This window comes from Pogona vitticeps, chromosome ZW-PAR (assembly GCF_051106095.1).
Source record: "Pogona vitticeps strain Pit_001003342236 chromosome ZW-PAR, PviZW2.1, whole genome shotgun sequence".
NCBI classification, from domain to species: domain Eukaryota; kingdom Metazoa; phylum Chordata; class Lepidosauria; order Squamata; family Agamidae; genus Pogona; species Pogona vitticeps.
The window spans coordinates 3,321,875-3,342,432 of NC_135800.1; the positions used below are offsets into that span (position 1 = coordinate 3,321,875).

General features: G+C 45.2%; 2 protein-coding genes across 5 annotated transcripts in view; one reads left to right on the forward strand and one right to left on the reverse strand.

Annotated features, from left to right (window-relative positions):
* Nucleotides 1–16,043, forward strand: ENTPD8 (ectonucleoside triphosphate diphosphohydrolase 8). Of its 3 annotated transcripts, XM_072984660.2 has the most exons (12): nt 1–559; nt 5,324–5,393; nt 5,874–6,071; nt 6,173–6,300; nt 7,488–7,605; nt 8,743–8,893; nt 10,157–10,316; nt 10,738–10,968; nt 12,785–13,051; nt 13,263–13,373; nt 13,563–13,700; nt 13,919–16,043. In XM_072984660.2, exons 4-12 carry the CDS (start codon nt 6,175–6,177, stop codon nt 14,099–14,101), a joined length of 1,485 nt encoding a protein of 494 aa, XP_072840761.2. In that variant the 5' UTR covers nt 1–559; nt 5,324–5,393; nt 5,874–6,071; nt 6,173–6,174; the 3' UTR covers nt 14,102–16,043. The 3 variants fall into 3 exon arrangements, with proteins under 3 accessions (XP_072840761.2, XP_072840762.2, XP_078238947.1); XM_072984661.2 differs by lacking the exon at nt 5,324–5,393; XM_078382821.1 differs by lacking the exon at nt 1–559 and having other exon boundaries at nt 1,259–5,393.
* Nucleotides 15,811–20,558, reverse strand: part of LOC110082943 (discoidin domain-containing receptor 2) — a 24,149-nt gene continuing 19,401 nt past the window's right edge. For both annotated transcript variants that reach the window (XM_020800932.3, XM_020800933.3), the window contains exon 17: nt 15,811–19,845. In XM_020800932.3, coding sequence (XP_020656591.3) covers nt 19,705–19,845 — 141 coding nt within the window. In that variant the 3' untranslated portion in view covers nt 15,811–19,704. The remainder of the gene's footprint in view (nt 19,846–20,558) is intronic.

The following is a 20,558-nucleotide window of genomic DNA, read 5'->3' on the forward strand; positions in this document are numbered from 1 at the left end:
GGAGAAGTCCTTGTTTAAACAATGGCTCTAGCACTGTTTGCAGAGTGGCCCAATCTCTCTCTCTCTCTCCCTCCAGATCTGACAGGTAGCAGCTCACCTGTGGCACCTGGACAAACAGGTGGAAGCAAACACAGGAGCCTTGACCCTCGCTGTGCCAATGCATCAAGGAAATGGTTTGATTTCTTCCGTGTGAAGCGGTTGTCGCTCGGTGCGCTCCTCTAGGGACGTCACACAGACACACACACACACAAACTTCCGAGGCCTGGCCTCTGCCCAAGGGGTGTTGCCTGAAAGACTAAAGCAAAAAAAAAAAAGTAGTAGAAGAGGGAAAAAGGGGACGTCAAGCGTTCCCGTCCCAATGACAGGAGAGGGAGGGAGTAAAGGGGTTGATTGGTTGACGGACGGGCGGCAGGCAGTCAACCTTTGCACACCGGACGTCAAAAGGCGCACGGCTGGGTTGCTGGCGACAGGTTGGCTCCATCGCGCCAGCTGTGCAAGACCGAAGCTTCCTTTGCTAACGGACCGGTCCCCCCCTCCGGCTCTCTTCCACCCCCTGGAGGTAAGTGAGAAATGCCCCTCCTCGCTTTTTTTGGGGAGCCGTAAGGAGGCAGGGAGTTCCACCGGCCAGTTTTGTGCTTGTCTCCAAATACTAGATCTTCGTGTGTCCGGCCGGCTTTCCAGCCACCAGGGGCCGGCCTGATGGCCGGGTTTGAAAAGGAGGCTAGACTCGATCCGTAGGCAGGCTGCTAGTCCAGGTGGCCATATGGTGGAGCCTCAACTGCCAGGAGCAGTATAGCTCTGAGGACCAGTTGCTGGAGAGAGAGGGTCTCTGTCTTGACAGTCTTTCCGTGAGCTTCCCAAAACTCTTTGGAGGGCGACGGAGGGAAGCAAGGTGTCTGATTTCCAATTTCTTCAGTCGATCCCGTTAGGATCTTTTTTATTCTCTGATTCTAACTATGCATCAAAGGTTCTGAACAGCCTGAGATCTCAACTAAAACCGTACCTTTACATCAAACCCTTTGCTAGTCACGAGAGTAGACTCATTGCATCCATGGGAGTTTACGTATGTGTTGACTTGATATTGAGCGGGAGCTATGTAGCCATTGGCGTTAGACCCTTGTCGGCCGTAAGCTCACGGGGTGTGTGTGTGTGTGTTAGTCCTAGCCCAACAAACTTTGCTGCCTGAGGCAAAAAGCCATCCAAGCCACGTAATTAGCTATTGAATTGGTCAATAATAGGTTCATCATCCTAAAAGCTAGTTTTTTGGGGTGTGTGCAAACAGAAAGAAGGGAAGACGTAGGAAGCTCAGAAGGAAGGGTTCAATGTGTCCCAGGATCAGACCAGCCCCGTTGGGTGGGCTTGAGTGCGAATCATACCCAGCCAACCGCCAACAGCAGGAAAAGAGGAAGACCTTGGGCAAGCTGCACACCCCCAGGGCGCCCCCTAGAGGAAAGAAAGGGTCGCCGACTTCTGAGTAATCGATACTGAGAAAAACCAGGAAAGGGTTTCCCTAATTCAGAACTGGCATGTTGTGATGTTATTATTTAAGTGGAAAATAAATACTGCTGCCGTTGCTGAAATCCTGTCCACGTAAGCCAATGGCCAATGCAAACCTCTTGTTTTGAGGCTAGCAAAACATAGCAGTCCTTTAAAAACGCAAGAGGACTAGAATCTTCAAAAGGTTCGGGGAAGACGCTGAAAGGTAAATGCCCACAAAACTTACTTCCGTCCCCAAAAGTGCAACCAGATTTCGGGTTCTTTTTGAGGAGAAAAGCAGGGTAATGGACGGACGGACGGACGGACGGACAGATAGATAGATAGATAGATAGATAGATAGATAGATAGATAGATAGATAGATAGATAGATAGATAGATAGATAGATAGATAGATAGATAGATAGATAGATAGATAGATAGATAGATAGATAGATAGATAGATAGATAGACAGACAGACAGACAGACAGACAGATAGACAGACAGATAGACAGACAGATAGACAGATAGATAGAAACCCATCAAATCAGTTCTATAAGCCAAAGGGAGCCCAAATTAGACAGCAGTTTCTGCAGGCGGAGAGGAAGTGCCATTAGAAGCAGAGCTGGCTTAAGTGATAAAAGATGTATGATTATCCTCCAATGGCATTCACTGCTTTGGTTGCAGATTAACTTCCCGTTCTCTGACGGATGGGTCATTCGGAGGAAATAAAATGTTCTGTTTGCCTGTGGATTATCTCGATCACTTCCAGAGGTGTAGCTCTCTACCTGTTTTCGCCTTCAGAGCCTTCCGCGTCCCCCATTCACACCCAGTTCATTCAAACTGGAGTTTTAAATATTTTATTTAGATGGATACATTAGGTTACAAACACGACGGATTATCTGATTAAGCTCATGTCTTGAAACGGATCGATGATCTGCTTCCAGCCCTCCCAGATGGCAAGAGATTCCTTATTCAAAGAGATTGGTTGTCAAAAAATGCTGGTTAGAAATGTCTGATGCCGCCTTATTGACTGTTAAAATGTAATCTGAACCATCTTTATCAAAAGTTTTCCAGTAACCAGGAAACAAATTACACAGAACAGAAAGAGTATAATTTGATGCAGGCGATAACCATTTTGAGCAATGAAAACGATAGACGATGATATGGCTGTTGTTGCATTTAATGCTATAAAGGTGGACCAAATCCGGTTCTCCAAATGTTGCTGCCGCACTACAGGGCCCATCATACCTCAGCACAGGTTATGCTACTCAGTGCCAATGGGAGTTGTAGTCAAACACACCCCAAAGGCCACATTTTACCGAGTTCCGTTCTAAGGCAAGGTTGATCTCGCTTTCTAGATCTTCCTTCCGAGTTCCGAACACCTTCGTTGCCGGGTGAAATGATAAGAGGGCAGTTCTTGAAATCTTTTGCGAAAGAAGCCGATCATTACGTCACAATCCCTTATTTAAACTTATTTTTAAAGGAGGTGGGCTGAGCTGACAAAATGACCGGGCGCCCCAAGGATTTACGACGCTTTAAAATAAAAATAGAGTCTTTGCTCTCACAGCAGAACGGCGTGCCAGCTCGCAATAAAGTTGTTCAAACAATACTACACCCTCGGCTGTAGACAACCCAAACGTACTATTTTAAAGCAGAGCTTGGAAGCGACTTCAGCACTACAAATCCCTTATCCCTCTCTCCCTAGAGGTTGCCGTGAGGGGGTCATGATCAACAAACACGGAAACAAACATGGCCTTGCTGATGATGATTTTTGTGTTCGTCTTAGACTGTGGCGCCCATCATCCCCAGCTAGTTGTGGAATGATGGGAGTTGTAGTCTAACCCCTCTGGAGGGTGAGAAGCAAGGGGGAGGCTTGACACATCCCTCTGCCGCTGTTTGATGAAGGTGCGTTCTCTGGCTGCAGGCCCACGTTGATCATAAGGGCAGGTACCTTGTTTAGATGAAACCCATTTGATATATATCTGTATCTGTGTCTATATATCTATCTGCCTTGTCTACAAGGCATTTATTTGGACAAATTGACTTTCTCGACCAAGTATTTACATAGGATCTGTTGCAGACAAACAGACAAAGCTAAGCCAACCAAGCAGGTGGAAGGCAAAGGAGGTGTGAAATAAACCTTATTGAAAACTTGCCATTAGCTAAGAAAAGTGCTGAACGTGTTTGATAGTCACATAAGGACAATTTCCCACACACACCTCAAGACATTTTGCAAATGAGCTTGCCTTGTTTTGTGCTGGACCTTCGGGAGCGAAATAATAGGTTTCAATGATCAGGTGAGGATTCAAACTCGGTTCTCCGGAGTCCTAATCCATCACACTTATACCACAGACCGAGAGGTATGGCAGAGCAAACCTGGGCAGGATTCGGACATCTCCCTTCCCACCGTCGGGCAGGGTGCAACTCTTGCAACAAGCAAACTGGTGAACTACAACTCCCACAATGCTTGACCAAGGGGAATCTGGAAATTACAGTCCAAAATAAATGTAATTTCTCCTACCTAACTCTGGATAGTTTCTTGTTGATTTTCTAAACTGCCCTTGCCTTTCTACAGGCAAATGGACCCATTAAAGTAAACCGATCCGCCCTTTTGCCTTTGCCCGATTGCCAGCTTGATGTTCATCGAGTAAAAGAGAGAAAAAGTTACAGGAGGAAAGGAATGAAGTAATTTTCTTGAAGGAGCACACCCTGCAAAACCTCCCGAACCCCCGCTCAACCCTGGCCAAAACCAAGATGTTTATCTTTCTGCACAACATTCTTTGGCCTCAGTTCCAGATAAGCCACGCCAGTAAACCTGGCCGGCCTGCCAAGAGTGACACATTAATCTGTGTAAAGGAGTGGGTCTGCCCCACGAAAGCTCACAGCGAAATCCAGCAATTAGTCTTCAAGGCGCGACTGTGGTGTTTGCCTTCTTTATTTTTCTTTTGGTTTCGCCGAAAAGGCTTTTCCCGTGTCTACAAGAGTTTTGTCGCTGCCGACAGCCGACGAAAGCTAGGTTTTAGGAAGAGAAGATGTCCCAGATTTCATAGAACTGTAGGGTGGGACAGGATCCCAAGGACCATTCTAGCCCAACCCCTGGCCATTCAGGAGAGATGTCCAAACTCTGTTTCAAAATCTCAGGAAAAAGTATGGGTCAACCACCTCCTGAGACCTACCCCGCAGCCCAACACACATTCACATGAGTTAAAATACCGGTTCATAAACTGCTGGGCACCAAATCACAGGTCGAGAGAAATCTGTTTCTACAAGGAGTGCTCCTGTAAGTTGGCAAAAAAAGGTGCAATTGTGAAAACACATTAAAGAGAAGAATATGTGCATAATCTGTATTATTGGTGGATTGTGAAACTACAGTTTACTTTCTGTGTCAGATTTCTGAGACAGAAACACCAAAGCAGATCACCTTGCTGGGGAGAAAAATATTACAAGAGCAGGAAACATGCAATAGATGGAGAAACAGAGGTGAAGAATGGTACATATTCTTATTCTGCCTTCCTTCCGTGAGGCAGCTGGTTGGAGGTGGCTTTCCTCCCGTCTTGCTTTTCCAGTTAAAATAAATAAATAAAATCAAAATTGCACAGTAACGTCTAAGGATAAGATAGAAAGCTAGTAATATTTTTTAAAAGGCCATAACGTCCCTATAAAATCACAGCCAATAAAGCCATAATGCAACAGGAGTTACAGAACAGCAAACCAAGGCGTCTCGTTGCTTGTTAAAAAGCTCGTTAAAAGCAAGGAAATGGCTCTAGAGCCTAAGAAGTGAGGCCCTCAACAAAGCATGCCTTGGTTCTGGGTTCAGGATAAGTCAACTTTTTGTTCATTTATTAGATTTACAAGTTGAGTTCAAGGCAAGGACACCGGGTTCTCCTCTCCTGGATTCGCACAACCATCCTGTGAGGTAGGCTTCTTCTAAAATAACTGTTTTTTTAAAAAATTTAAATTTTATTTCTAAAGAAAAGACAATCCATCACGTTACAAGTAATAACATAGCTTAACATAGTAAACTGTCATCTTACTTGTTATATAATTTAACTATTTAACTGTTGACCAATTGCTATTCCCAAAATCACATTTACACCATTCCCCGTCTCATCTTAAAGAAATACCGACCAACAATCGAAACGCGCCAAATTGTTTTCCAAAGCACGCATCTCGAGATTTATTTTATTGGCATATTTTAATAAAGGCTTCCAATTTTTCAGGGAATTGACTGTGCCTTACTGCCTCTTCTAAGATAACGGACTCCACCCCTCAACTCCAACCTATATTTTCCCCATTTTTCCTTGCTGTGGTCAACATCCTATTGTTTCTGTATATAATTAATCTCCGGGTTTGCCTCTGAATCTCTGAATAAGCACATACCATTTTATGTAAATAGGTACCTCCTTTGAATCGTGCTTGCCTGGATGTGCGAGTAGCTATTTATGACGGAGCGCCACCCCACGAGGAAGCTCTGTCCCTAGCCATTGGGGCCCTTCTGATTTCCAAAGATAGGAAAATATATATATATATTTTTGACGACCTCGTCCAGAATACTCCACCCAGCGCAGCAGCCGGTGGGTGGAAGGCAAAACAGGTAAGCTTCCCCCACCTTGGCTCATTTCTGAATACAGGGGAAACGGGCCAGATGCCGATGGGAATCAGCAAATAAATGGTTGTGCTTTTATATATTCCTAGACATGGGCTTCAAATTAAAAGACTGGCATTTCGGGGGAGCCCTGCTGGTTCTGGCCGTCTTCTCCCTTACAGCCCTGATCCTAAGCTTGGTAGGAATCCACAACGTCGCACAACCTGTGGGGAAAAGGGTAAGTGTGCAAAAGCAATACCACAGCTCTGACTCGAGGGTAATAACATAGCTCATGCCCTCTAGTATGCAAAGATAAGATATATATAATTTCTATAATTTTTATATACATATATAAATTATAGAAATTTTTTTATATATCTTTGGCCACTAGAGGGCATTAAAGGACTTTTTCATTTTTTTCACAATTTTTTTAAAAAAGAAAAATATTTGGAAGTTGGAGACAGTGCAGGAGAAAATCCCTAAGAGATTTTTGGGGATGTCTTCTCGGACCTTTAGAAGTTGCCAGTCACAAGTATACCAGACCCCAATGAAGGTTAACTCGTCAGGATGCGACTTTGACCCCTCTTTTAAAAGAAACTGCATGTCAGTCACTTTTCTCAGCTCTGATAAAACCACACTATTTGGATCTGTGAACAATTGGGTGGGGGAATCATAACAGGAAATTGGCAGATCATTATAAAATTATAATGCCTTCCGATTTTAATCAATGAAACACATTGGTGTTTGGAAACGAGCATTGCCTTTTGCCCCCACACTGAAATTAAGGCGGTCAAATCAGACTGAACCTCTCCTGGTATTTCCCCGACTACAGCTCCCAGCATTCCTGGCTGGGGCAGATGGGTACTGCAGTATAATAACATCTAGAGGGCTCTGCTTGATAGAAATTACTGTATTTTTCCATGTATAAGACGCCCCCACTTTTCTAATCCAAAATTAAGAAATCTAAGTGGGGCTTAGCAAGTGCAGGGGGAAAGGGATCGAAGCGCTGCAGGATCGCTTTGATCCCTGCTTTCCCCTCCACTTGTTTTTGTTTTCTCCTTAGCTTGCTTCCATGTATAAGATAACCTCAATTTTTAGTTTAAAGATTTTAGACAAAAGTATAGTCTTATACACAGAAAAATACGGCATATGTAATTTACTAGAAAGAGCTTGAGTTTGGTTTCACAGTGCAGGTTTGACAACGCTTATTTAGAACTGCTGCAGAACTCTGTGGTTCCGGCCTCTGGCTGCGGAGCCAGAGGTTGGGAGTTCGAATCCCCCCCTTGCCTCCTTGGCAGGGGTTGGACTAGATGATCTACAGGGTCCCTTCCAGCACTGCAGTTCTAAGGATATTTATTAATATGACGTATATCTGACCCACAGCTTCCTCCCTGACTCTTTTCTTTCCAACCCCTCTCCTTCCAGTATGGGATGGTATTCGACGCAGGCTCTTCCCACACCTCCTTGTTTGTCTACCGGTGGCCAGCAGACAAAGAAAACAACACTGGCCTGGTCAGCCAGGCTTTCTCCTGTCATGTCAACGGTCAGTTTTCCCCCTCCTGCTTCTGCTCATAAACGCTGTGAGGTCCCTGAATGTGTCGAGAGCTTAACAAGGACCAAAAAGAGACCTAGAAGTTTGGGGTCTAGGGTGCTCTCCATGTTTGGAAGGCCCTTCCAGAGGGCCAGTAAATCAGAGAATTTCGACCTGGCATCGGCCCTCGCAGCTAACCAGCGAGGGTCCAAGTTTGTGAGAGCCTCGTAAATCCGATGAGCAAAATGTCCGGCCTTTGGACCAAATCTGGCCCCTCTTGCCCAGATGATTGCATCCCATTACAGCAGGACCATTGTATCCACGGGCGGCGGTTCCATGTCCCCCACATGGATGCTGAAAAAATCTGGATTATAGCAAACCCTCTTGGTGGACATTCTATATAGCATGGTCTCTGGCTCCCTCTAGTGGCAAGTTCTGATCACTGCATTGTGTTATATATGTGTGTGTGTCAGGGGGGGTTAAAGTTGTGTGGGTCTGCTGTGATTCCCTCAGTCTCCAGGCAAGGAGACCCATCTGTGGGCAAGAATATCTGGAGGAGAAGAGAATTCAGCTTCCCTGTAGGAGGCACTCGCAATGCGTGGGCATCATGCAGGCTGCTCCTGGCGCATTGGCTCTGCACCACTGGGTCTGCATGCGTGCTGTGACGTACTTGCGCCCACCTGCTCTCTGCCCCGTCCTTTCCCCCTTTTCTTGCCACTTGGATGCACCAACACTGGGGCCATGGGGCCACCAGGCATCATCTAGGGAGGAAGTGGAGCACCAGCACTTTGACTCCCGAGCCTTCTTTTTACACATACCCCAGCAGTTCTTGATAGGGTTTAGGAAAATCCTCCTTTTTTCCAAATGCTTTTGTGACATGACAAGATCCCCATGATGTTCCAAGAGTCTGTCCCTCAAATCTCAGAGTGGGATGCTGTAGAGAGGAGGCAGGGTGTGTTCTGAAGTTACTATAGACCGGTGTTTTGTAACCCTGGTGTTCTTGGACAGCAACTCCCATAAGTCTTCATTCCTAGCTGTGCTGGTCAAGATCTCTGGGAGTTGTAGTTCAGGAACAACTGGGCACCCAAGGTTGGGAATCCTGATCCTAGTACATCACACCATCCACTAGCTCTTCGTTTTGCATTTCAGGGTCTGGAATATCGAGCTACGCCAGTCATCCTCCAAAAGCAGGTGATTCCCTTCGGGAATGTCTGAATGAAGCCATGATGGTGATTCCCCCGGGACAACACCGGGAAACACCAGCTTATTTGGGAGCCACCGCCGGCATGAGGCTACTCAGGTAGGAAAACGGAGGGATGAGGGCCGGCAGAGGGAGGTACAACCAAGAAATCAGGATTATACTGGACATGAAGGGAAAGCTCTCATAATTAATACGGTTTCCCTCCCATAAGGCGATTTCCTAAGAGGCGATTTCTCCATTCGAGGAAATTAAGATCATGTTTACTTTGCAATGCCCTGCCGAACAAAACACGCTAAATGCAAAATAAAGAGCTGCAGAAAATCACGTGCTATGACAAAATGTCTTTTCTAAAAATCTGCTAGGCGTCTTGTCTAATTTGAAGCTTAACGGCCAAGTTGATACTCATATACACTATAAAAATATAAACTTTTGAACTATACCTACATAAAGTATATGAATCCCGTTCTAAGAAAATTTCATATGGAGCTGTTTCTATTGACATAGTATTACTAATCCTTAACTTTTAGGTTTCAAAGGCTACTCGCTTAAAAATTTTATTCTTTTTTTTAAGCAATTAAGTTTCTGATCAAGGATTTAAAAAAAAAAGACTTGAAAGTATAGTCACTAAGGATCACCTGGAACAGAGCTTGGAATATGAGTTTTTCAAAAGAAATTGTTCTATACAATTCTTTACACTAGTTCCAAAAGTATTTTTACTGTCAAGGTTACATGCTTTCTTTAGATACTGGAATTTTTTTTACTCCTGTTTCCATTGCTGGAAAGCAAATACATCCAAAGAGTAAGAAAGTGTCTATAATTTTTTTTTAAACCAACATTTTGTAGCTCCTAAAAGGTAACAAGGAGAAGAAATAAGTAAATATTTCAGAAATAAAATGTGTGCTGTTTCCTGCGGTTACCCTTCGAAGCATAACATTGCTGCTACTTGAGCCACAGTGGGTTACTTATTTAAAAGTTTTGCCAAGAATCTACTTTTCCAGCAATCAAATCACCCATTAAAAGAAATCCACATTTCCTGCTATGGCGACCTTTTCCTTCCAGATACGTAGTTTCTTCAAAGCTCCATGACTGAGCCATGAATTGAAAAGGAAGCCCGGGTTTGCCTTTCATCAACCAATCACCAAACAGAAACCAATTTGCCAGATGCAGAGGCAGGAACGCTTGACCTAAATCAAGAGTCTTTTCTCTTTTAAAAGAGCTTATTTTCCAGTAACATTCGGTTTCAACCACACAGAGATACAGAAATGTGGTGTGTGCGGGTTTTTTTAAAAAAAGAAGTGCTATCATATCATCCTCACACCCAAGCTACCCTCAAAGTTCTTCCTTCACAAATCTATCCTGCAGGATGGAAAATGAATCTCTGTCAAACGAGGTCCTGAAGGCGGTGGGCGAGACCATCCAGAAATATCCTGTAAGCTTCTGTGGTGCTCAGATCATTTCAGGAGAAGATGAAGGAGCTTACGGCTGGATTACGATCAATTATCTGCTGGATTCTTTCACCAAGGTGGGGTTTATCTTGCCAGAGAGTAGTGGCACATCAGTCCCTTTTAACTAATGGCAATTACTATGATTATTTTAATTTAATATTTCTTTATGCTTAGCTTTTCAGGGCCAAAAGACAACTCAGAGGTTTTAAATCCACATTGTAAGGAGGGGAAACCCCATCTTTAGAAAGCTGAGAACACAAATATGACAATACAGTTTGGCTGCGCAGTTCTGCTGCGCCACCACAATAATTCCCTTGCAGTTCATACTACAACTTCCAGAATCCACTGGCGGATGCTGGAAGGTATAATCCATAGGAGTCATTTGCCCCAGTTCTGTGTTAGGAGATCAGCCTCCAAGACAACGGAGTAGGTAGATCTCAAAATAACATCTCGCTTGCTTCTCTAGAGGATTTCTCTCCTGGTTTGTTGCCCCCACAGTATTCTGCTCAGGACCAAGACTGGATTCATCCCTCATCAGCCAATATCCTAGGGGCTCTGGACCTCGGCGGGGCATCGACTCAGATCAGTTTCGTTCCCGCTGGCCACATCGCCGACCCCGCCGAAGCGGCTCAGTTCCGACTCTACGGGTTCAATTACACCGTCTACACCCACAGCTACTTGTGCTACGGACAGAATGAAGCCCTCCAGCAAGTAATCGGCATTATCGTTGTAAGTCAGCCCGTTGGTTATTCAGAAACGGTTGCCCCAACGAACGAACAAACAAAAAATGTAAATTCGCTGTGTCCACCTCAGCCTCCCTAACGGTAGGACCAGCCCGGAGTGCTTGAACGTGGCCGGCGATTCAGGGTGAAGAGGGTGGGTTAGAAGGGCAGATAAAGAGAGGGTGGGGGGCTCGGAAAATGGAGGAAGTCATCTGGAGGGTTGTAGAACTGGAAGAAACTTTGGAGGTGTCGTCCGAACCACAACAGCCGCCTGAGATACAACAGGAAATGTCGTCTTGCACCTACCAACCCTTGTCAAGGTGCACAACCTCCCCTCCCTTACAGTGTCAGTAAAAATGTAATAATTACAAATTAAGGCATTTCCAGCCCACTCGTAGCGCCCAAATTTGCTGCCTGTGGTGTGGATACTGTCAAACAAGGTACTGAAGGCGGTGGGTGATGTCCAGAACATAAAAAAAAAGTCACTCTCTCTTCTTTTCTGGACACAAAACAGCTGGCGCGTTGCCCGCTCCCTCTGATCTGCTTTTGTGCTTTCCCGCGGCCTTCACGCATCTGGATATTTCATTGAGGTGCTTCATATAATTCTCAGGGTGGAAGAGATCGCTCAACATCACAGAGTCCAGTGGTTCCAAACTTTGGGTCTCCAGATGTTCCTGGACTACAACTCCCAGAAGCCTTCACCACCACCTCTGCTGGCTAGGATTTCTGGGAGTTGAAGTCCAAGAACATCTGGAGGCCCAAGGTTGGGGACCACTGCTCTAATGCATCCACCCTTGTCGAAATCCACCCCAGAACATACAAGGAACGTTTAGCATCTCAATCGCCAGTCCAGCGATGGCCCTAAAAACCTTTATTCCCCCTTGGTAGCAAAAATACAGTAACAATAAATTAAATCATCACCAATTTTTGCCTCCCCATGATATTTTCTCCCCAATGACACAGCCTGCCCCAGCTCTCAAAAACCTCAATAAAATGACGCTTTAAACATCGCTCTGCTTCCTCCAGAAGGTTATTATTGCTCCACACGGAAATAGCAATTTATTTAGATAAGTTTAAAAATAGCCTTATCTAGAAGTCTGTAAATAATCAACAAAAGGAAGTTAGTCTCTCTCTCTCTCTTTAAATCCCAGCTGGGAGATTTGCCAGCTATTTAGGTGCGCTTTTATTGACTCTGCCCTTACAGGAAGATCCTCTCTTTGTTAATAAGTCTAACTAAAATTATTATTCGAAGTTGAGAAAGTTCCCTTTTTAAAGGGAATCGTGGTAGCTGTAGCCCTTAAAAAAACCTATAAAAATTCCCCCCATGTTTTCGGTCAAAAGAGTCTCCGCTTTATGGGGAAGCACGTGCTAGGAACGGGGGTTATATCTGAATAATACATATTAAAATGCATCAGAAGCCATTAAAAATCAAAAAGTTGGAAGGAACAACACAAATAAATATGTCGTTTCGTGCAGACAATGTGGTATAGTGGTTAGCTCAGGGGTGAGAAAATGTGGGGAGCGTGAGGGCTGGTTTTATGCTAATTTTTACCAAAAACTGTGGAAAATTTGGCAAGGGGAAGGGGAGGAATTGACTCTGGCAAGAAATTCATTTCTGGATTTGAAAAGGTAAGCAATTTTGATGTGAAAACGCTGAGGAGTTCCATGAATAGTTTTAAGAACGAGTCGCTGTTTCTAGAAGCTTCCGGAAGCAGCATTTTTTTTCTTTCCTTTTTTACTTCTTTTTGCTGAGATCTAGGCCTCCAGATGTCCTTTTTCGCACCCCTGGGCCATGATCTCAATCTGTGGTTTGTCATCCCCAGAATTCAAGCAGTGCTGAGGAGGTCTCCCATCCCTGCTACCCGACAGGGTACAAGGAACTGGTCAGGACGGTAGATCTCTTTAGCAGCCCCTGTACGGAGAAACTGGGTTGGCCTCCCTCTCCCAGGAACGTGACTTTGGTGGGCGCCGGCAACGCCACCCTTTGCCGCGAAGCCGTCAAGAAAATCTTCAGCTTCTCCAACTGCAGCCACAACGACTCCTGCAGTTTCAACGGGATCTATCAGCCAAAGGTCAACGGGAAATTTCTGGTAGGGCAACGATTTCTTCTTACTTTGAAATAATCAATTACCAAAAAAAAAAAAAAATTCTTTAACAAAAATTAATTTTGGAAAGAATTTTTTTTAAAAAAAATTTTTTTAAAGAAAAAAATTAATTACAAGAGATATGGAAACAGAAATCTATTCATCCTTAGCTCGATCTCATATTGCTTTCCTCATGTTGCTTTCCCCCCTCCCACAGGCGTTTTCTGCCTATTATTACACCTTCAATTTCCTGAACTTGACGGAGGGTTACCCACTAGCCACCGCCGAAGCTGCCATTGAGACGTTCTGTGCCAGAACATGGAATGAGGTAAGAACCCTTACCTGTTTTGTATAGAGGACGATTCTGGCTGTATTATCATGCCGAGATCCCTCGGGCAACGTCGGGTGGTTCGGAGCGCCTTGTCTTGGATGCAAAGGTACGGATCGGACTCTACGAAATCGGTTGGGCGGGTTCTGACGCGGCGTCTCTCTCCCTTCCTCTCTGCCATTCCCCCAGCTGAAATCCAGTTATTCCGACGAGGAGGAACGCCGTTTGAAAAACTACTGCGCCAGCGCCAACTATATCCTCACCCTTCTGTTGGATGGCTATGGCTTTGACAAGGACACCTGGGGAAATATCGCCTTCCGGATGAAGGTGAGAGCTGAGCTGGGCCTTCCAGCTCAAGCGAAAGACTCTGATGTTGGGAACGGTGCATAAAATACTAAGCCAGGTCATTGTTCCCACCAGCTCAGTGGGTTGGCTATGGGTCCCAAAGTGTTGCCAAGCCTTGGCCCACGCTAGCACCCCATCCTGACGTCCTTCAGATCACCAAGCCGATAAATGACTGATTCTATGGTCTTCTTCTCCTCCAGGCTGCTGATTCGGAGATCGGCTGGTCGCTGGGTTACATGCTCAACCTGACCAACATGATCCCTTCCGAGAACCCACGGCAGCTGAGAGGACACGAGGAAGGCGTGTGGGTGGCGAGCATTTTCTTCATTGCCCTCTCGCTGGCCGTTTGCCTCATCCTGGCTGTTCTACACTTCTTGAGATGAAAATGGTGGCGTCCGGACAGGCTCGGCGTGGCGAACCCTCTTGGCTGATTCTCGGACAAGATCGCCTTGGCCGACTGTCGCAAAGAACAGAGCGCGGCATTTCTATGGAAAATGCCAAGGGTGGGCCCAATCCCCCCAATGACTCTTCTCTTGAGGAACATTTTCATGAGGACCAAACTGGGTGGGCAATACCAAGCAGCTATTTCTCCAATAGTCACTGGTGGCTTTCTCCTCTTTTGGAGAGTAGATAGTGGGCCAGTATGTTCTTCCTGACTTTTTTTCTCTAGTCCAGTAGCCACAAACTGGAATATCGAATCTCACCTCCATCACGAACTTGTCCTGAGATCTTAGCTGGGTTACGGTCTCTCCCTCTGTCAATCTCTCTCCCTCCCAGTTGCCCATTTATGGTTTAATAATAGTGTTGTGCCTTACAGGGTAGGTGCATTGAGGACAAAGATTCAAACACCTTGGAGCCTAAATATTAATTTTATTGTCTGCTCTAAAGGAGGTAGAGAGTCATTGGGCCAAAGCTGTGTTCGGGTAAATCTAGGAAGTTCTGCTTTGTTCTGGAGGTAGATCCACCTTATATTGTTCTTCGCTCATCATGTGCCCGGTGCCGGTCAGATAAGGCTGGTTCTTGACGTTTACAGGCTTATATGTCTGGACCAACACCTCCATGCTGGGCCAGCCCTTCCGTTGGACACAGGGAGGGCATTGCCTCAAGAGGGAGATCCTGGGAGGTGGCAACGTGGCGTTGGAGAAGACACCAAGTGGCCTGCTTTGCACCCCATAAGCTTGGCCTTAACCACCCTCTTATTACGGCTGAAAGCAAATACATCTGCTCATGCAATTAGTTTTTGGACATGGAATGGGATGGGGTTTGATGCCTCGGGCTGCAAAATGTCTTGGGACGGCCTTGTCTCTGTGAGAACAGGGACGATTCAACGCTGTTACAGTCCGGTCTTCATCCAAAGCCTCTATCGATGTGAGGCCGGACAAATTGTGGCTATTGGCAGGAAGCTTTTCAAGAAGAAGGCATCTTTTCAGCAATGGACCAAGGAAACGCGGGAGGGTAGATTGGTGCCGGGACACTGAGTTGGAAAAATATATATATATATTTCAAAAAAAAACCGAGTAAGAAAGACAGAGGTCCAGCCCAGACGAAAGCATCAGCTCTGGTGCAGAGCTAGAAGGGAGGGCGCTTAGTCTGGAGATGGGGGTCTTGTAAACCTATCATCAAATGAATCTGACTGGTCAAGTGACAGACAGTAGATGTAATGGTTAGAGCATCCAGGTTTCCAGTCCTCATTGAGTTATGGGGTGCTCACTTTGGACCAGTCACGTTCTGTTGCGTCCTGACCTACCTCACAAAGTTACAACATAAATGTTTAAAAAAAAAAAGAGTGTGTGTCACAAATATAACAAGATAGAGGTTTGTCACTTTTGAGACTCGTTTGAGCAAATACTGTACAGTTTTACCTATAAGATTATGGTAAGTGGATTTCTATTCATATTGATTACAATATCGAAATATATCAGCATTTCCCCCTCTTGGTCAAAGGAAGCTGAATGGCCTCTATTAAAATGACAGCTGGGCCATGTGGCGAAGTTTCTACGCGTCACACAAGCGTCCCAGAAAAGACAACTGTGGGGAATTAATCTGATTTACTGCAAATTCCAGGGGGAAAAAAAACAGAAAAAGAGAGGAGGAAAAGAAAACCAACAGATTTTATTGGTCATTTGTCAATGTAAAAAAAAACCCAAACAAACTCAAAATACTCAAACCTCCACAGCAATTGTGCCATCATGGAGGAACTGGTGGTTACATCCATATATTATATTTATGTACACATCTGAAATGCCATTTCTAAATACAATATGTACACGGTCATACAATAGCCAAAAACAAATGATATAAAAGTGAAAAAAGTTAAGATTTTTTTTTTAAAGTTTTAAAGAGATGGGTGGGGGGAGGAAAAGGAGAGAGAGAGAAAAAAAAGATTGTTTGAGGGAATTGTATGTGCTCTGGGACAAAAATGGCAGATATATCCACAGTTTCGAACTTCAAGTAACATGGAAAGGAAGTGTCCCCCATCCGGGCAGCCTTCAAAGAAAAAGAGGCAAAATCCTTAATTTTGATTGGTGGTTGCTAGGTGACGCACTGGAAGGGCTGGCTGAGGCCTACCTCTCTCCTAGTGTGTTGCCTAGCAACCAGCTTCTAGGATGGCCAACTGACCAGAAAAAACCACACTCCTGGCCTGCTCCTATGCCTTGAACACCCAATTTTGATGGGGAGAAATCAAACAAGTGAATTTTTTTTTTCTGGCACAGGGATAATGTTGGTTGGCTCCTAGGATATCCCCAGCTTTAACGGTGGTTAAAGAAAGTCAGAGGAGCACGGTCCAAATAAGGACGTTGGCATCTCTCCGAGTCTCTCCGATGCCGTGGCAAATTATTGCCAAATTTTGTACGGAGGCCATGCCTTTCTGGGACCATAAAAAGAGGAATTTAAACAAGAGTGTACAGAGGCACAGAAATTTGGAATAGCTTTCGATTAAGGTGCAAAAGTCAGCCCCTCTTCTCTCTAGTTCCAATAAATGCTGTTAAATATTTCCTTATAACCCCATCCTAAACGCTAGGCTAGAAGGACTAGTGGTTAAGTCCAGTATTGTCGTCGCCGTTATGTGCCGTCAAGTTGCCGCTGATTTATGGCAACCCTATGAATGAACACCCTTCAAAAAGATCCTGTCCTCAACAGCCCCGTGCAGCTTTTTGCAAACGGTAGTCTAGGGCTTCCTTTAGGGAGCTAAACCACCTCCTATTCGGTCCTCTTTTCCTGCTGCCTTCAGTTTTCTCTAGAATTGTGGTATTTTTCCAGAAAAATCTTGCTAGTCTTAGGCCATTGTTCATCGGTGGTCTCGCTCACCATTCCCATAACAGCCAAGAGGAAAAAAAAATCTGACTTTTGACTCAAAACATTCATAGTAAAAAAAAGAGAGAGATCAACTATGCCTCTCCAGATGTGGTCAGATGATGCCTTCTGCTACTGCAACACATGGAACCATGAAGGATGATGGGAGATGTAGTTCAGCAGCATCTAGAAAGCCACAGTGGCCCAAGTCTGATGCCCTGGAATCTAGTGGCTTAAACCTGGGGATAATATTGTAGGTCTTGACACGCATTGGCCACATCCAAGCTGGTAGACAGAACTGGAGGACTATATATTCCATGTGCAGAAATCTATTTTCTCCTCCATTTGTTTTGCCTATTGTGGTCTGTGCCTCTTAAAGAGTGTGCAGCCAAAGCATTGATTTTGGCACCCAAACCGTGCGACGGAACGTTCACTAACATTCCAACTATGGAAGCAGGAGGGTCAATCACAGAATGTGGGGCAATCCCAGCCACTAGGAAAGTGGTTCGAGGAGAGTCACTGTCTGTGGGGCTTCACGCAGGAACAAGGGACAAGACGCTGCCACAGGGGAGCGACAAAAAACAATGCCAAAGAGAAAAGGGTGTTGGGAGGGTTGTGTAGCTTACAGTTAATATACCAGGACAAAACAAAAAAAAGCAAGCCTAAGGCAAAAGAAGTGAAATTTCCTCTAAAAATGCTACGTTTCATGACGGGTGGAAGATCACAGAGGAGAAAAACAAGGAAAGTGAAGAGCATTTAAGAAAGACATGTTCCATAACAAAATTTGATTGACCGCTATATGAGTTCCAGAGAATTATTACCTATTACCGTTAGGTTCCAAGATTTATGTTGTATATATGTCTTAAGTACTTAACAACATTACAGTAGAGAACAGAGCTGTGCAGAGGTCCATTGTCGGCGTACAACTCCTGGATTCTGGGAATTGTAGATTTCCCTACCCAGAAAAAAAAATACCCAAACAAATCTACACATCTGTAGTAGAGAATATCAGATTCTGGATTATCTGAATTCCAGTTATCCCCAAATGCTGGGCTCCCTCTCTAAACAATCTTTTGCTTCTTTGTTCTTCAAAGATTTTGGCAAGAAAAGAGAATATATATATATATGTTAAGGACACTAACTCTGGAATCCAGGGTTTGCAGTGGACCTGAAATTAAAGACGTTCAGCGCCACCATCAACTACACCTCAAATTGCTCCTTCTCCCAAATGTGCTAATAGGGAAATTTACCAATCAATCTTGGATATTTAAAAAAAAAGGCTATTAGGGAGAAGATCAAACATAAGGAGAACTTCCATTTTGTTTTCTGACTGCTATACATACTTCCCTTTACTCTTTCGGATTTATTTTAAAAAAAAACAGTCCGGAATGTTTTCAGAATTAGCACAAAGGACTAGAAACTTGGGAAATTTCCCCCTTTTTTAAGCACGGAAGCCAAGCTCCTCCAGGAGTCTCATCTCTATTTCACGACGCCGTTTGGTCCGGAGAGATATCCAAAAGTTTTCAAAAGCTTCCTAGTTAAAAAGGGAATTAAAAAACAATAATAATAACAGTAATGCATAGAAGCAGTAAAAAAGGGAGGAACAGCTTGTCGTACAACTAGAGGAGAGAGCAGGTGGCATTTTCCTGCAAAGCTTGGCAAAATTATTATTATTGGGGATTGTTGTTTTTTAAGAAAAGGTAACTTAACCAAGCTCTGAGTTAGAGGAGGGTTTCAAGGTGGATTTTCTTTTTTTCCCCCTTTTCCTTTGGCATCTTTTCCAAGCCAAATCTTGGTACAGAATGATTTGCAGGTCAGTCCATTGGAGCGAACAAGCAGAAGGCGATCAGCATCCTTTGGCAAATTAATACCAGGGCGAACGGTCTTTCTGCTACAGAAGCCTCTCCTCGAATCCCTACTATTTCTATCGGCCAAGTGACCTTCTGGCCGCTAACATTCTTTTAAAGAAGAACTTATGAAAACTAAATCCAGTGTGGAAGCATTCACACACGCCTCCTTTCTGCGCCCAGCGATGAACATCCAGGACCCACACGTCTAAAGCACAGAATCCAGCGACATCATTTGCCCGGCTGGAAGCAGCCATCCTCGCTGCCCGCGTTTCTTGTGGGGTTCCTTCAGGATAGTTCCCGGAAAGAGTCTACGGTCCTCCTCGGAACCAAGATATATACCTAACCGGTGGGAAGTCATTTCTACAACGGCTTTGGTTTCGAAGAAAGACGTCTTTTGTTGCAACGTGAGCGAAGAGGAGAAGGGTCTGGGAGGAATTTTTTTAAAAAGGCCCTCTCTCAAACTTTCCCGGAAGAAAGGCAACTTTTTGGTCCTGTGGGTCTCTTAGCCATGGCGGAGGGAGAAAGCAGCTGCCATGGATGCTTCCTTCAAGATGTCCAAGATGGATTCTGGCTGTCAGTGGTGGAACCATCTCAAGGTGGCCTGCGTTCCTCTGGGGTGGCAACGGTGTCCCCATGACTTCGGTGGTTCGTCACACGGCAGAGGGCCCACCTCGCGCCACGTGGAGAAGGAATTCGGTTGTTTGGGTGGAACCAATCCGGATTTGCCCCCCGCTGCGAGGAAGCCCAACGGGGGAAACTTTCCAAAGTGGACGCCAATACGGGATAAACTCCCAAACCGTTCTGGATTTTCTCCAGGGGTCCCTTGCCCTCCTCACTGGCCATCAAATGCTCCCGTCCATCTGCTCGACCAGAAACAGGTGGATGGCCTCAAACGCCGGGCGGTCTTTGATGTCTCGGCTCCAGCATGTCATCATTAAGGAGAAGACAGGATCTGGGCACAAGGACGGTTGAGACAGATAGGCCTGTGGCGGGAGGGAGAATGAAAAAAAACACAGAAGGATATCACTGTGGGGCATATGAGTCACAAAAATCTGGGTTCGGCTGGAAACGCCATCAAAACACATCCTCATCCACCTTTACGAGTCACAGAGCTCTCTCTCAACCCTGTTGTCGTACAGCGTAACTGTACTCAACAGTATTATTTCCACCCACTTCTGGAGACATTTTTCAGGGTTTCCCAAGCAGAGAAGACTCAGAAGTGCTTGATCCTTCCCTTCCTCTAGGGGGCACCCTTGGGACGGTGCAGCTTGCCCAAGGCTACCCAGGCTGGCTCTTCCACCCAGTGGGAAATCGAACTCCCAGCTTCTGACTCCGTAGCCAGAGGCCTAAACCACTGAGCTATTTCGCCAGCTACCTTTGCAGGTAGGGTGGCTATAAGAAGATGGGTCATATGACCTTGAGAATCCCCAAATCTAGATCGGGTCCAGAGAGCTGCCAAGAAACAGCTGAGCTGGGTGGGATTGGATTTGGGGGGGGGCGAAGGGGGCTGGTGATGCTACTTTCTCCTTCCTCCCATCAGGATCATCATACAGTGGAAAGGTGGAGAGTAACGCTTCAGTTGAGGCCAGCGCAACATCTGGAGCGCATTAACACTGCGCAATTCTAAGCAGGACACCGGCCAATGCAATCATAGAACCATATTATTATAGACTACAAATTCAGTAGAAAAACATAT

Bases quoted from the DNA above. Each gene is read 5' to 3' on its own strand.
- ENTPD8 (XM_072984660.2), top strand. From the start codon at position 6,175: ATGGGCTTCAAATTAAAAGACTGGCATTTCGGGGGAGCCCTGCTGGTT. The intron at 6,301-7,487 runs GTAAGTGTGCAA...CTCTCCTTCCAG, and splicing joins CACAACCTGTGGGGAAAAGG to TATGGGATGGTATTCGACGC. The intron at 13,701-13,918 runs GTGAGAGCTGAG...CTTCTCCTCCAG, and splicing joins ATATCGCCTTCCGGATGAAG to GCTGCTGATTCGGAGATCGG.